The sequence below is a fragment of the Humulus lupulus genome, chromosome 6, assembly GCF_963169125.1.
Source record: "Humulus lupulus chromosome 6, drHumLupu1.1, whole genome shotgun sequence".
NCBI classification, from domain to species: domain Eukaryota; kingdom Viridiplantae; phylum Streptophyta; class Magnoliopsida; order Rosales; family Cannabaceae; genus Humulus; species Humulus lupulus.
This window is the reverse complement of record NC_084798.1, coordinates 18,323,191-18,338,974: the sequence shown is the minus strand read 5'-3', so window position 1 is coordinate 18,338,974 and position 15,784 is coordinate 18,323,191. Positions and strand designations below refer to the sequence as shown.

The window sequence follows — 15,784 nt, the reverse complement described above, 5'->3', positions numbered from 1 at the left end:
AAAAAATAGTATGTTTGAACCCAGTTTTCGATACCGTAAATTATTCAAAATTTTCTGAAAATGTACATGATACTATAAATAACTATAATATACACGGTGATAAAAAAAATAATACTAAAAGCTATTCACTCGTAGAAAATACAAAATAACCCTAACGGTTACTCTTTTTAAAGTGCCTACCATATAATCCTCCCTAATTTTGATACCTCCTTTTACTTTTGGTTAAATAAAAAAAAAAGTGAAAAAAGATAAGATAAAAACGAATAATGGGGAAATTTCCCACAATAGTGTTTTGATACGTTAGTGCAAATACAAACAAATCATCCAAACAGATCACAGCAGCACCGCAGTAATATTATATAGAAATATAAATATATTAATATTAAAAATAATGAAAGAGAGAGAAGGACGTGGAGAGAAGCTTGTGGATTGTGGCGACTGATTACCCCAAACGCCAAAACTCTCATTCACTTCTCTCATCACACCCATTTGTTCATCTCTCTGTCTTTCTAGAGAGAGAAAATCCGAGTACAGAGAGAGAGAGACACACACACAGAGCCTAACAATGGCTGAAGGAGGAGGCTGTTGTCCCCCGATGGATCTGTTCAGGTCCGAGCCGATGCAACTCGTTCAACTCATCATCCCTATCGAGTCCGCTCACCTCACCGTCTCCTACCTCGGCGACCTCGGTCTTCTCCAGTTCAAAGACGTATGTTCCTTCTCCTCAATCCCCTTTCCGAAAACCCTCCTTACTTGTCCCTTCTCAATTATGGATTTTTTTTTTGCTTGTTCTGCTGGCATTAGGTTCGGAGGTTTCGGAATCGCGATCGGTTTTTATTTTAGGATTCGTGGTGTGGTTTTTGAAATTAGGGTTTTAGCTGAGCCTTTTTGTGGTGTGGATTGATCGATAATGTGGTTTTTGATTGATGGATTGAGTGAAGGGGTTCAATTTGGGGGGACCTAGTTGAGAATTTGTTTTGATTGAATTTGCTTCCGTAGATCGTGGATTGATATGATCTTGTTGCGGATTTCAAATCAAATGCTGCTGCGATTAGATATTGGGCTCGTTAGGTGTTGCAAGTTTTGAATTGTTAGATTTGGGGTATGTTGCATCTTTGGCTCTGCTAGCAGTGATGGTTTAGAATATGACTGTATGAATGTGGAAGGAGCTAGCTTTTTCGGTTTGCCATTAGTCAGTTGTAGTTTTTTTGTGAATCGATGAATTACACTATTTGAAGTGGCATATTACTTGTATTTAGGAAAATTTTACTTCTTTATCTTACCATTCATGCCTAAGTTGGGTTGAATGAAATCGTAAGGAAGGGGAGAAGTGGTACTTATATCTTTTGATTACCAACCAATACTTGTTTGGAACTGCTGCTGAAGGAAAAGACACTAAATTTATTATTTCATTAAAAAAAAGTGGAAATTTAGAGCTTAAGGAGATGATGAGAATGAATAAGAAATACCAGATTAATGTAGTAAATTGACATGCTCTACAGCCTCTCTATGTTTCTTCTTAATTGAATTACTATGATATGTAGCCTTGAACGTTCTCCAGTTTCTCACTCCTTGTATTTTTTTTATCACTATATTTTGTTGCAGCTCAATTCAGATAAGAGCCCATTTCAGAGAACTTATGCCACTCAGGTGATTTTATGTTCTGTATTTTTAGTTTTAGAATTATTGCATTGCAGATCTTAATTTTATTATTACCTGATTATCTCAAGTGGATGTTTTTTAATATCAATAATGGAAGTAAACAACTCACAATAGAATCTAGATTAATAAATTTGCAAAAATTTACAATTCTGTTAAATCTTCAACATATAACAAATAGATAGATATTCATCGGTGGTGATGGGTTTAAGGGTTTTCTAGGGCTTAAGTTTGGTTTTTTGTTTTTACTTCTTTGGATTTTATTTACCCAGTTAATTATAATTAGCACATTCAATGCTGGTATTTGAAGGATCAACTCCACTCAGTTTAGGACAAGTATTTAGTCATGGTAACTTATGTTACCTAGTGTATTTTTGGACTAAGCTTAAAGAAGTACAAGGACATCATTCTAGGTTTTCTTGGGTTTTTGAAGTAATTTTATTTATTATTTTTTATTCTGATGTTCTCTCATCTCATGTATCTTACAGCTGAGATTATGCTATTTTATGTATGCTAGTCTATTATTGTTGAATGCACTATTGTACTAGATGTGCTGGTTGTACCACCTGCTGTTTCTCCCTACCCCTCCCGCTGCAGATATAACTTGTTTGTTATTATAGTATGGAAAATGCTCAATTACACCTTTATAAATGCAGAAAGCTTTCCTTGCTATTATGTGCTCAGGTTAAATAGTTTTTATTTATTTATTTATTTTTCTGTGATAATCTATTACCGAGGCTTGGCCAATTCAGGGAGACTGATATCAAGTATCAACTAGCTAGCCTCTTAGGTCGCTTTAATGTAGAAAATGAGACCAGAATATGTACATAATATAGCCATATTCTGATTGTCCATATCTTGAATTGTTAAAATAAAATACATGGTTTTGATCATGTGTGTTAATATACTACTTAATTTCTATCTTTCAAATTATTATTTTTTTGTTATTGTATTTAATATTACTTTTCCAATAAAGATAAAAAGATGTGGAGAGTTGGCACGCAAACTACGGTTCTTCAAGGATCAGATGTCGAAGGCAGGGTTCTCTCCAAAGACACCTACAACTCGAGCTGAAATCAATTTGGATGACCTAGAGGTAGACTATGAGTTCAAGACAACTATTACTTTATCTCCTGTATTTTTCTCTTATTGTTGTTTAATTGCCGTGTTTATGTTCATGCTAGGTTAAACTTGGTGAACTTGAGTCAGAGCTGATTGAAATGAATGCAAATAGCGAGAAGTTGCAACGTTCTTATAATGAACTTGCAGAGTATAAACTTGTCCTGCAGAAGGTACAATCTTCTTTTGCATTCTTTATTTGTAAAGTTCAATTGCAGCTCTTCCTCGTGAAATATCATGAGATGGGAATATTTTTATTATTTGATGCACCCATGCTTTTGTTAATTCCTAGTGCTGATTCTTACACTAATGGGAAACCGTTAATTTAGAGGAATGGATAGTGCCCCTTTCTTATTCCCAAGTTGACATTTAAAGATATATGATGTTTGTGAATTGATAATAAAATGGATAGATGCATTTTCAAGATAAATGATAACTTAAACTGAGATGAAGTAATAACATGGTATCAAACTTAATTATATTCTGCTTTTCAGGCAGCTGATTTTTTTCACTCAGCTCATAGCAGTGCCCTGGAGTTGCAGAGAGAATCTGAATCACGTCAAGCAGACGATTTGCTGGAAACCCCTCTATTATTAGACCAAGTACGAGGGCCAACTTTGATTTTATTTAAAGTTGTATTGACAACAATCTTTCAAAATTAAATAATTGTTTCTATTTGGCTGTTCATCTAGGAAGTATCAACTGATTCATCCAAGCAAGTGAAGTTGGGGTATCTCACTGGCCTTGTTCCTAGGGAAAAGTCAATGGCATTTGAGAGGATATTATTTCGTGCTACTAGGGGTAATCTTTTTCTGAAGCAGGCCACATTGGAGCATCCTGTTACTGATCCCATTTCAGGAGAAAAGGTAACTGACATTTTTTTCAATAGAAAAACTTAAATTGTGAAAATATGAGAAATAATTGAAGTGCAATCATAACTCAAAGTATTTAAGTCCCCCCTTCCCCCTTTCTCTCTTTCTCACTTAGGTTCATAAAATTATTAACAGAATTCACAATTATTTATATCCGTGACAGTTTATTTGTACTGTTCAATTAATTTTTTACTTTTGTTTTGAAAATTTTCCTGTCCATTTGTTAACTGCCATACTTGAGCAAAAGTAAATATTGTGCTTATTGTTTGGTTATAATTTTAATTTTCTTTGTTGCATGCCTCATTTTTCTCTGACATGTGATTGTTAATGCGCAGGTTGAGAAAAATGTTTTTCTGGTTTTCTACTCTGGAGAAAGAGCAAAGAACAAAATTCTTAAAATATGTGAAGCATTTGGTGCAAATCGTTATCCTTTTACTGAGGACCTGGGCAGACAAGTTCAATCCATCAATGAGGTAGGGGTGCTGCTTGCTTGTTTGCATTAGTTGTTATCATATTGTTGGAACGTAGATCTCTTTCTTGACATGAGTTTCTTCATTTTCTTATCTAAGCCTTGGTGATTCTAGTTCTTGCTTCTTTGTTAGTCTTGTCTTAGTTTGATGTGGGCGCATTTATCTTTGATTAGTGCGATGTAGCACATACTCATTAAGGGCGGTCATATCATGCTTGGTCTGCAAATTTTGTATTTGGGATGTGCTTAGTATACATCAAGCAATGTTAACTGAATATGGTGAACTCTATGCCAGTTGAATTTGTCAGAATTTTCTACTTTCAAGCATAAGATGTTGACTAAGGTTTTCATTTTCTATAAAACTAAATAATTGTTGTTGTTCTCTGGCTTAGAAGACTTCTACACGAGTTGATGCATTGCTTTTGCAGAGAATGCCCTATTATGTTGGTTCGAAATGAATGAGTTAGGTAAATATTAATAGGCGTCGAGCATCAAAAGTATGAGATTATTTTAATTAGAAACATCATGCGTGACAGTAATAGCTATAAAGGTCTCATCCTAGTAGAATTTGATTTGATATTAGCTACAAAGTTCAGGTTAAATAATTGGACTCAAGAGAGGTAGGTCAAATGGTCAAATATATGGTTTGCTCCCACAAAGTCTGAGGTTCGAGTCACTCCTAAGCACCTGCATAGCAACTGTTATAGTTTCCAGATTATATAAACTTTATTTACTGTTTGTAGTCTAGCCTCAATTGAATTGTTAAAAGCGTAGTTTATAGTATTTTATGTTTCTTTACAGTGAAAAGCGTTTATGAGATTTATCCTGATGCAACAGTAGGATTAAGCTTTAGATCATATTTCCTGCAATTATTTTTCCTTCCAGCCTTGTTTTTAATTATTTCATCACTGTTTGCCTTTGTCAATATCACATGTTCTCTTTCCTGCAATGTGCCTTTTATCTCTCTTTTTCCTCGTAGTCATTTTCTCAAATTCCAGGTTTCAGCAAGACTCTCAGAGCTGAAGACTACTATTGATGCTGGACTGCTGCATCGTGGCAATTTATTACAGACTATTGGAGATCAATTTGAGCGGTGGAACCTTGTGGTCTGTTAAAAATTCTTTCTTTTATAGACACCAATTTGATCATAAATTTGGTTTTTGGCTATGTTGCTACTATGCTTACCTGTTTAATGGTGATTCTTAAATTTGTGAAGGTGAGGAAGGATAAATCCATATATCACACTCTAAACATGCTTAGCCTTGATGTAACAAAAAAATGTCTTGTGGCAGAGGGGTGGAGTCCAATATTTGCAACAAAGCAGGTAATATTCTTTTTCCTGCTGCTTTTGTGATTTTAACACAGCAAACATGAAGTATAGTTCTTAGCTGTGATGGTACAAGTGAAATATATATTTTGAATTCATATCACTTGGAGTTGATAATTGCAGATCCAAGATGCGTTACAGCGGGGTGCTTATGACTCCAACTCACAAGTCGGAGCTATTTTCCAGGTTTTGCATACAAAAGAGTCACCTCCAACTTATTTTCGCACAAACAAGTTCACTACTGCTTTTCAGGAAATTGTTGATGCATACGGGTCAGTTTTGCTCTGAACATTGACAGCATTTTTCTTCTTTATTAGTTGGATGTGCATATAAACCCCACATTAGCAAAATAAATAAACGTGACTAATCAATCGCTACATTTTTTTATTGAAACTTCCTTTAAAATGTTTCTGATTTGCTTATACCTGGGACGTTATGGATGATAATTCATGGAAGTTCTGCAGTTGACCACTAACTACTTACTCTAGTCATGTTGTCTTGGGGCTTATTTTAACAAGAGGAATCCTGAATAGGAGAACATATTGGGAAAGCTGGCTAAAATATGGCCTACTTTTGTTGCTTTGATTTAATAAAAGTAGCCTGTATTTAGCTTGTGTTGCAACCCCATCTATACTTATGTACGTATATAAGTATATGTAACTATATAGTCTGTTCTAGGGTAATATGGTATAAAACTAAGCTGTTTTTTTTAAAAAAAAATAATTAATTCCTCAATTTTTATATATTTATATTTTAGATTTTAAAATTAAGGAAACCAGAATTTGAAAATAAAAAAGCTGGGTTGATTTTTCTCTTAAATGACCAAATTATAGGACATAAGATCCAAAACTACTAAATTTCTTCATGCTAGCTATCACATTTTCATTAATCACTTTTTTTTTAGTTCGAAAGATTTGAGAAAGAACTATTCTGGAGTAGGATGTGTAAAGATTGTATGTAAATGCAAGCCATTTTTCTTGTAGTCTTGACTTTAGCAAAAAATTATTTACCTGTGACAACGTGGTGAACTATTAATTGTCTGCTCTTATGATGTCCAGGCGCATGCACATGCATGCATAGAAATAATAATTTTAGGTTTATTGGAATGTTTTAAAAAAATATAGTATTCTGGTCAACTTTTCATTATATTTGTTTTTCTGTCTTCCAAACTTCTAAAGTGCTATGACTTGAAAGATTCCTTGTTGCTCTCATTTATATTTTGTCTAAATCACCTGATTGCTTGAACATCATTATTTTATGTCTTCGCAGGGTGGCAAAGTACCAAGAAGCAAATCCTGGTGTATATACAATTGTTACATTTCCGTTTCTTTTCGCGGTCATGTTTGGTGATTGGGGCCATGGAATATGTTTGTTATTGGCAACACTGTATTTTATAGTCAGGGAAAAGAAACTTTCTACCCAGGTAATAATTTTGTGCTTTTTAATTGGCTATTTTATAGGAATTTAAACAACAGCAGGGTAGATTAATCCTGGATCATGTTTATTTTTAGTGTATCATGTTAATACCCTATCCAAAAGAAAAAATGGAAATAAAGTGCTTATTATATACGCCATTCACTGCATGATACTTTATTTCAACTTGATTGTCAGTATAAAAAATTCTCTTAATTGCATATTTTAATTTTTTTGGATAGAATGTGTGGAAATCTTTTACCTCATCACTGGTTACTGTAGCTTAATAATTTTCACATCCATTTTTCTCATTAAAGTCATGCCTTGACATTGTTCTGGACTAGGATGATGATGTTGCTGTAATTTGTTATTATGCAAGTTCACGACTTTTTTCATATTGATAACATCACTTTTTCTTTGCTGGAATCTAATAAAAATATAATTATGGGTTTACAGAAGCTTGGAGACATCACGGAGATGACCTTTGGTGGTCGATATGTCATTTTGATGATGTCAGTTTTCTCGATCTACACAGGTTTGATTTACAATGAGTTCTTCTCTGTCCCATTGGAACTGTTTGGTCGCTCGGCATATGCTTGCCGTGATCTTTCTTGCAGGTATATTTTTTGAAGTTTGTGCATTATACTGTTTACCTCCACATACGATCCCTCTCTTTCCCTTTATACCCTAATTGTTTTTGTGTATGCTTCTTTTATAGAGATTCTACTACAGAGGGTTTGATCAAAGTGCGCCCTACTTATCCATTTGGGCTTGATCCTGTATGGCACGGTACCCGCAGTGAGCTGCCATTTCTCAACTCTTTGAAGATGAAGATGTCCATTCTCATTGGGGTGACTCAAATGAACCTTGGAATCATAATAAGCTATTTTAATGCCCTGTACTTTAAGAATAGTATCAACGTTTGGTAAGCCATCTTACTCTGAAGTTTTGCTTTTAGAATTCAAACATCTCGTCAGTCATAGTGATCAATATGTTTCCGAAACTGTAAAATCAAGAGGTGCTAATATGTACTAATATGTACTGTAAAAGTATGATTTGCATATGCAAATATTAATTGTTCATTCCATGGTCATCTCGAACTGATTGTAGCTGACCAACATTACAGGTTCCAATTTCTTCCCCAGCTGATATTTTTAAACAGTCTTTTTGGCTATCTCTCTGTTCTCATCGTTATGAAGTGGTGCACTGGTTCACAAGCTGATTTATACCATGTAATGATATACATGTTCCTGAGTCCTACAGATGATTTAGGTGAAAATCAGCTCTTTCCTGGGCAGAAACTAGTACAGGTATTATTGGTCTTGCACACCTAATTTGCACTTGGATATATATATTTGAGAAAAAAAAAACAATTTGAGACTAATAACTCCCTTTCCATGTCTTTTCTTATAGCTCGTGCTATTGTTTCTGGCTCTTGTTGCTGTACCTTGGATGCTTATTCCGAAGCCTTTTCTCTTGAAGAAGCAACACGAAGCCGTACGTCCTAGAATCTCTTTTTAATTTCTACCATAACACTTCTCTTTCATTTTATTTCTATAACTCCCGGTTCTTGTCACTGCAGAGGCACCAAGGTGAATCCTACGCCTTACTCGAGACCACAGAGGAGAGCTTGCAAGTAGAGTCAGCCAATGGTTCCCATGGTGGCCACGGGGAGTTTGAGTTCAGTGAAGTTTTTGTCCACCAACTTATACACACCATAGAGTTTGTCCTTGGTGCTGTCTCAAACACCGCTTCATACCTTCGTCTATGGGCACTGAGGTTAGTCTCGTATGAACTTTATTATCAGTAATATTTTTATGCCAATCATAGTCTATTAACTTTGCCTTTTCCCCTTTTTTTCAGTCTCGCTCACTCGGAGTTGTCAAGTGTCTTCTACGACAAGGTTCTGCTTCTTGCTTGGGGGTAAGTAGATCTTCCATTATTTTTCTTTCCTTTCCAAATTTATATTTACTTATACGAGCATCGTCATATACATGTTATAATTTTTCTTTTTCTTGAATATCATACACAGGTTCAACAATGTCATCATCCTTGCAGTGGGGATCGTGGTGTTCATCTTCGCAACAGTCGGGGTTCTGCTAGTGATGGAAACTCTGAGCGCTTTCCTACACGCATTGCGTCTTCACTGGGTCGAGTTCCAAAACAAGTTTTACGAAGGAGACGGTTACAAGTTCCAGCCCTTCTCATTCTTAGTGACTGAGGAGGAAGATGATTGATAGAGAATTGAAAATGGTATAAATATCTTAAAAGTACACTACTGAGGTGGATTTTGCGTGTGGATAGGCAATGGATTTGATTCTTTGATTTGTAATTTGATGAGTTAAGTTAGGCAATTGGGGGTCGTAATTGAATTATTCAAATTGTTGGGGGAGGAAAGAAGATTATAGGAGCTTTTACTCCCCACTCCCTTTTGCTTGTTTATTTATTATTGAAAAAGGAATAAGCAGTTCTTAGGCCTGTGGCTTTGATGATATGTGGTAGCGTTATTTGGCCGTATTGTATCAATAAATTATCCATCCAACTATTTATATAAATAATATTTACATTATTAACATTCTCATGCACTCAATTTTATTAATTTCCTTTCTTTTTTATCTCTCAAAAAATATTTTACACAATGTGGTGTTGATTTTTTTTTTTTTTTTTTGAACGGTATATTTAATTGAAAAGGCTATAAATCAGCCATAAGCAAACTAACGAGAGAGCTGGGAAACCCATGCCACCAAGCATGTTCATGGGCCATAGAGAAGGCCATTTTAACAAGAGCATGAGCTACACAATTGATCTCTCTAAGACAATACAAATAATGTTTGATTTGGGGGCTAATTTGCTTGTTAGCCCTATTTCTATACTTCGTAATAAATTTGTACAAATTCAATAGGGCTAACAAGCAAATTAGCCCCCAAATCAGGCATTATTTAGATAAATGTCTCTTTTTAAAAAATAATCAATAAATGGCCAATTTCAACAAATTAATACAGTAAAATTCCATATGTGCCCTTCCCATTTCAACAAATTAATACAGTAAACCCTAATTTACACCTTTCATCTCCTCTCCTATGTCTTATGGTTGAATCTCTGCTCCAACCACCATCATCGCCGAAAATAAAGCTAAGCTCTCACGTAGCCATTGTCGAAGACTGAAGCTAAACAGCTCACCTCCATCTTTGTTGAATTATCTAAGCTCTCTGTAAGTTCTCTCTCACAATATCTCTTTATCTCTTCATTTATTATTTTCTTCAGATTTTCTTCGTTGACCATTAGTTGAGCTATTTGGCATTTTCTTTATCTCTTTGATCTGATTGCTTGGTTTTAGGCATGCTTGATTACTTCATGATATTCTTCTTGTGACATAATTCCAGAAAGATTGAATACCTTCAAAAAATTATCAAACAGAGATTTTCTATAATTTTTTGAATAATAGTATATTTATCTTGTGCTCTTTTTTGTTTTCTGGTACATGTACTTTGAATAATGTTATATTTGTCTTGTTCTTTTGTATTTTTTTGGTATATGTATTTTCAATAATGATATATTTATCTTATTCTCTTTTTTATTTTTTGGTGTGTATTTTGAAAGATTATATATTTGTCTCGTGATCTTTTTATTTTCTGGTATATGTATTTTGAATAATGGTATATGTATTTTGAATAATCATATATGTATTTTCTACTATATGTATTTTGAAGAATGTTATATTTGTCTTGTGATCTTTTTATTTTCTAGTACATGTATTTTGAATAATGATTTATATATTTTGAATAATGGTATATGTATTTTCTAGTATATGTATTTTGAAGGATGATATATTTGTCTTGTGATCTTTTTATTTTCTGGTATATATATTTTCTAGTATATGTATTTTGAAGGATAGTATATTTGTCTTGCGATCGTTTTATTTTTTGGTATATGTATTTTGAAGGATGATATATTTGTCTTGTGATCTTTTTATTTTCTGGTATATGTATTTTAAATAATGGTATATGTATTTTAAATAATAATATATGTATTTTGAATAATGATATATTTTTCTTGTGCTCTTTTTATTTTATGGTATATGTATTTTCTAGTATATGTATTTTGAAGGATGATATACTTGTCTTGTGATCTTTTTATTTTCTGGTACATGTATTTTAAATAATGATATATGTATTTTGAATAATGGTATATGTATTTTCTAGTATATGTATTTTGAATAATTGTATATTTTTCTTGTGCTCTTTTTATTTTCTGGTATATGTATTTTGAAAGATGGTATATTTTACTTGTGCTCTTTTTTTTGTATGTCTTTTGATGAATGATATATTTGTCTTGTTCCTTTTTATTTTCTTGTATATGTTTTTTAAAGAATGGTATATTTGTCATGTTTTCTTCCATGCATCTATCTTAATAGATGCATTTAATAATATTAATTTATTGTTCTTTCAGCACATAGATATTGTGTTCTATTATTTGTGTAAATTTTTTAGACATAATAACACAAGGTGCACAACAATGGATGCCATATGTGATCGCTACATCAACAAAGTTTGGGAGACATATATCAACAATCCAAGCAATTCAGTATATATATAATAAGCAATTTATATAAGATCGCATGAATGTGAATTATCAATTCAGTATATAAGGAAGAGAAATAAATATTCATTTCAATTTATATAATATCACTAATTAAGTTATATATATTTGAGCAATTAATTTAGCAAGAACACTTCAGTTTATATAATATTACAAATAGTCTCTAAACCATTTACACTGGAAAATATGTATACTAATAAAAAAGAAAAACAAAAAATAATGAAAAGGAAGAGAAATACCTCTAGATTTGTGGAAAAATGGAAGAATGATCCGAAATATTGGATGATGGCCTAAAGAAAGCAAATATAGTCTAATTTTTGTTTCAAAACACCGAAAAGAAAATGGAAAATGTTGTAAAGATTAGAAAATGGAAAATGTTGTAAAGATGGAGAGGGAAATATGAAACAAGTGAAAGTTAACCAAATATTATTCTTTACTGGAAAGAATGGAGGAAAGTAGATTGAGATTCAATTGCCGGCGACCACAGAAGGAAACAGTCGACTTCTCCCTCTCTTTTTCGTTATTATTTTTTTTTTGCTGAAATTTTTTTTGGTATTATCACTCTCATTCCCATTGTTTTGCTGAGAAATATGATAGAAATAATATAGAAGGGGTAATTTAATAAATTAATTATCTAAAATGCAATTTTTCTACCATTTTTAAAATGGGCACATTGAGCTTCAAATCCACTTAATTTGGCCCATTTGTTATAAATTCTCTATAAAGTTCTGCCCAAGTAATCTAATAGCATTGATGCAATCAGACTCAATAATGACGAGAATTCCAAGCCTTCGAGCCACAACTTGATAGCCATGATTGGGAAGCTTGAAGAAGCTGCCACATTCCCCAAATGGTCTCTCGGAACAGCCCCAAGTCCGACCCTGTTGTTGTGTTTGTCCAAGGCAACATCAGTGTTAATTTTGATATAACCATCCGGAGGAACTCCCCCATTTAGTATCTTGCTGGGCCAGTGAAACTGCCACCCTCTCCTGCTTTATTAGCTTCTTGGTATTTGTGTAAGTAATCCATAAACCAGTTAACAATCATATCATCAAGCAGTAAAATCTCCTCATGGATTACTTGGTTTCTGCTATACCAAATTATCCAAACTAAAACCAGAAAAAACTCCAAGTTTGACTGTTGAAGATTAATGGAATAATCAAGCAAAAATGACAAACAATCAGAACAAGCTTCCCATATGGGCCGAATAGACAAAGGAATAGAATGAATGACCTCAACTTCATGTGGTAAGAAAGGCCCTTATCAGATTTGTTTTCTAGTTCTTGTTAATTAATTATTTATTTATAAGTACATTAATATACAAAATAACATGTATATATTCTCATATAATTTCATAAATAATTAGAAAATTAAACTAATAAATAAATTTGACCTTGTTTGAAATGAAAAGCAAGATTGGATGTAATTATATTAAAAAATATAAAAGAATAAATTAGTTACGATTTGCCCAAACCAAATTAGAGAAACAAATTGAATACAAACTTGCATATGCGAAGATTGGAATTCGATGTGATAGAACTATTTCTAAAAGAAAATTTGAAATCAGATTTTTTTTATTTTTATAAAAAATCTACTTAAAAAAGAATAAAAAACAAAGTGAAAATGGAACGACACAACCAATACACAATTTCCACAAATGGTTAGACATATCATAATCTTTCTTTTCTTACATTACACCACAAAGTTGCCACAATTACTTGCACGTTCCAACTTGCAATTGTGAGAGTAAAAGCAACATCAGTTTATGTTCGTTCACATAAATGAAAATGACATAGAAAGGATTTTCTTCGGTCTTTTTTAAATCATAAAACATAAAAAAGCTGAAAAATCACAATACATGGCCTTGCCTATGTTTTTAAAAAAAACACAGATATTTACAGACAATTGGGTCCTCCTCCCCATAGCCATGAGGAGCTAAATATATAAGGTCTCCCCCTTAAGTGTGAACAGCAGCAACAGTCGAAACCATAGAGTCCACACCACACACATTTCGGCCTCTGCATATCTTGTAGAACCCTTTCTCACCCCAATTCTCTCCCCACGAGTTCTTTATAATCCAATATGGCTTGTTCTTCAACCTAGAAGGAGCATACGCAGATGCACCATAACCCACCAACAACACACCATGATCAAGTCTCTTTGAGCATATGTATGGGCATGACACCCCACCTACGTATGTTTGCATGAACACTGCGTTGATGGCCACTGCAAATCATAGCCAATTAAGAATAAACCATTGGTCATTAGTCTAATCAGTAAAACAAACAAACCCTTTTGAGCAGTGAAAGAGATTTTATTTCTTTACCTGCAAGAGGACCGTTCTTAACCAAGTTAGCAGCGATTTGATCCTCGTCGAGGGAGACAACACTGAAGTTGGCCACTGATGCTGCAATCTTCTTCTTGTCGAACTTGCAGGTTCCTCGGTCGGTGCCTGTGTAGGGATAGTCTTTCTCTTTCATTAGTCCACCGGCTTTGAGTGTGTACTCAAAGGCACTGTTCATTAGCCCACCATTGCACCCTGAGTCGCATGACCCTTTCTCTTCTGGATCACACTGTATAAATAGAGAGAAAATACAAATCTATAAATAAAAACACATCCAAATTATCTATCAAATCCTAATCCCTAATTGGGTTTAGCATAGAATCATAATGTTAACCTAATAATAATGTTACAATCCAAAGTCCAAACTCTCTCTTTTTAAGTCGCTTTCAAGCTAAAATAACCTAATAATAATGCTATTAAATTCTAATGAAACGACAAAAAGTTTGGAAAATTAGTCACTTTCCAATTGAGTATATCCTGATTGTGATAATAAAATCCCAAAAAAAAAAAACTCCATTTTAAGCTAAGAAAAGAAAAGGTTAAAAGTGAAAAAGAAACAAAAAAGATCAAACCTCGTGATCACAATCCACAAGCTGTTGCTCGCTAAGGCTAACAAGCTCTCCGGTGGAGAGGAAGTTAGCACCTTCCAAGGCACCAGTCGTACTGAAACTCCAGCATGATCCGCAAGAACCCTAAAATCCAAAAAAAAAAAAAATTACAAAAGAGTATAATATATGCTTATATATAAAAATATATATGGTAAGAAAAAATACCTGATTCTTGACTGGGGTAACGGCACCACGATCTCTCCAATCAAAATCCTCGGGGAGATCTTTAGTGGGAAGAATCGGAGCCGTATTAGCGTCAGAGGGGAGTCTAAGGTGGCTCCTGAGGCCAAGGAAGGTACGGCGAAACTCAGCCGGAGTTAGGTCGGAGAAGCGAGTCACACCATGGTTGGCTGAGGGGTCAAGCCTCTGGTGGCGCCTAGCACGGCGGAGGTTAGCCTTGAAAACCTCGAACCTGTAATCGTGCTCCTCCTGAGAAGCGTAGGACTTTCCAAATTTGGTCTTGAAGAGCGAGAAATGGTGATCGGCACCGAGCCGAACCTCGCCGTTGTCGTCCACCACCTGCCTGATCAGAGCATCACCATCTTCGCCGGAAAGAACCTCCGCCGTGACGTAGACGGCGAGGAGAGAGAAAAAAACTACCAAGAGAGAGAAACGTTTCGCCATTACCAAGATTTCAGAGAGAGAAAGGTGTTTGGGGCCCTATGAAGGTCCTCAGGCGTGACCCTTTTTATTGGTGGAATAAGCCACTGGGTTGGGTTACCGTCAATATAATCCTCTACGGTCGGTTTCATATATAAAACGAATCTCAACCGTCGATTTTATCAGATCGATGATACGATGAATTTCGATGGTTTGGGTTCGGTAGTATTTTGTACCTTGTTGTAGTGGATAATTATGGTATTTGCTTAGGGAATGGGGTTAGTAAAAGGAACGAATAGAAAGTTGACAAGTGGCAAAGATTGAGTACTTGAGTTGAATAGTAGGTAGTTGGTTTGGTTGCTTTTTTGTTGGGTTTCGTGATTGTGACTCGTTTATTTCGTTTTTTCTTTATTATTATTATTTTTTAAAAAATAAATAAAAATAAAAAAAGCAAAAAATCAGTCACGATAAGATTGGGCCGCCTATTTTAGAGGAGCATCTTCTGAAAATAGATATTTATAGAATGGTAGTTAAAACTTAAATTCCCTTTTAAAAATAAAGATAAAAAGAATGGTAGGTAAATATTTTAATTTAATCAAGAAGTTCTCAAATTATTAATTTCTTAAATTGAATTATACATATTAAACCAGCAGCCATGATAATAGTTTAATTTTTGTTAGAAAAGGATCTAATTGTTAAATTCTTAATTGTAAAAAATGTATAATTTTATGGATTAATTAAGGTAAGTGGTACAATTTACAGACAAATAACTCC

General features: G+C 33.9%; 2 protein-coding genes across 2 annotated transcripts; one reads left to right on the top strand and one right to left on the bottom strand.

Annotated features, from left to right (window-relative positions):
- The first annotated feature begins 420 nt into the window (after window positions 1–420).
- On the top strand, window positions 421–9,434 carry LOC133781792 (V-type proton ATPase subunit a3-like). The gene is made up of 18 exons (XM_062220870.1): window positions 421–709; window positions 1,606–1,650; window positions 2,636–2,755; window positions 2,844–2,951; window positions 3,273–3,380; window positions 3,471–3,644; window positions 3,986–4,123; window positions 5,118–5,225; window positions 5,336–5,443; window positions 5,570–5,718; window positions 6,716–6,869; window positions 7,316–7,476; window positions 7,578–7,784; window positions 7,986–8,169; window positions 8,273–8,356; window positions 8,442–8,638; window positions 8,723–8,782; window positions 8,892–9,434. Exons 1-18 carry the CDS (start codon window positions 566–568, stop codon window positions 9,094–9,096), a joined length of 2,454 nt encoding a protein of 817 aa, XP_062076854.1. The 5' UTR covers window positions 421–565; the 3' UTR covers window positions 9,097–9,434.
- Window positions 9,435–13,099: 3,665 nt separating this feature from the next.
- Window positions 13,100–15,088, bottom strand: LOC133781791 (probable cysteine protease RD19B). The gene is made up of 4 exons (XM_062220869.1): window positions 14,576–15,088; window positions 14,375–14,494; window positions 13,785–14,031; window positions 13,100–13,684 (listed from the first exon to the last, which is right to left on the bottom strand). Exons 1-4 carry the CDS (start codon window positions 15,032–15,034, stop codon window positions 13,416–13,418), a joined length of 1,095 nt encoding a protein of 364 aa, XP_062076853.1. The 5' UTR covers window positions 15,035–15,088; the 3' UTR covers window positions 13,100–13,415.
- Window positions 15,089–15,784: the final 696 nt, after the last annotated feature.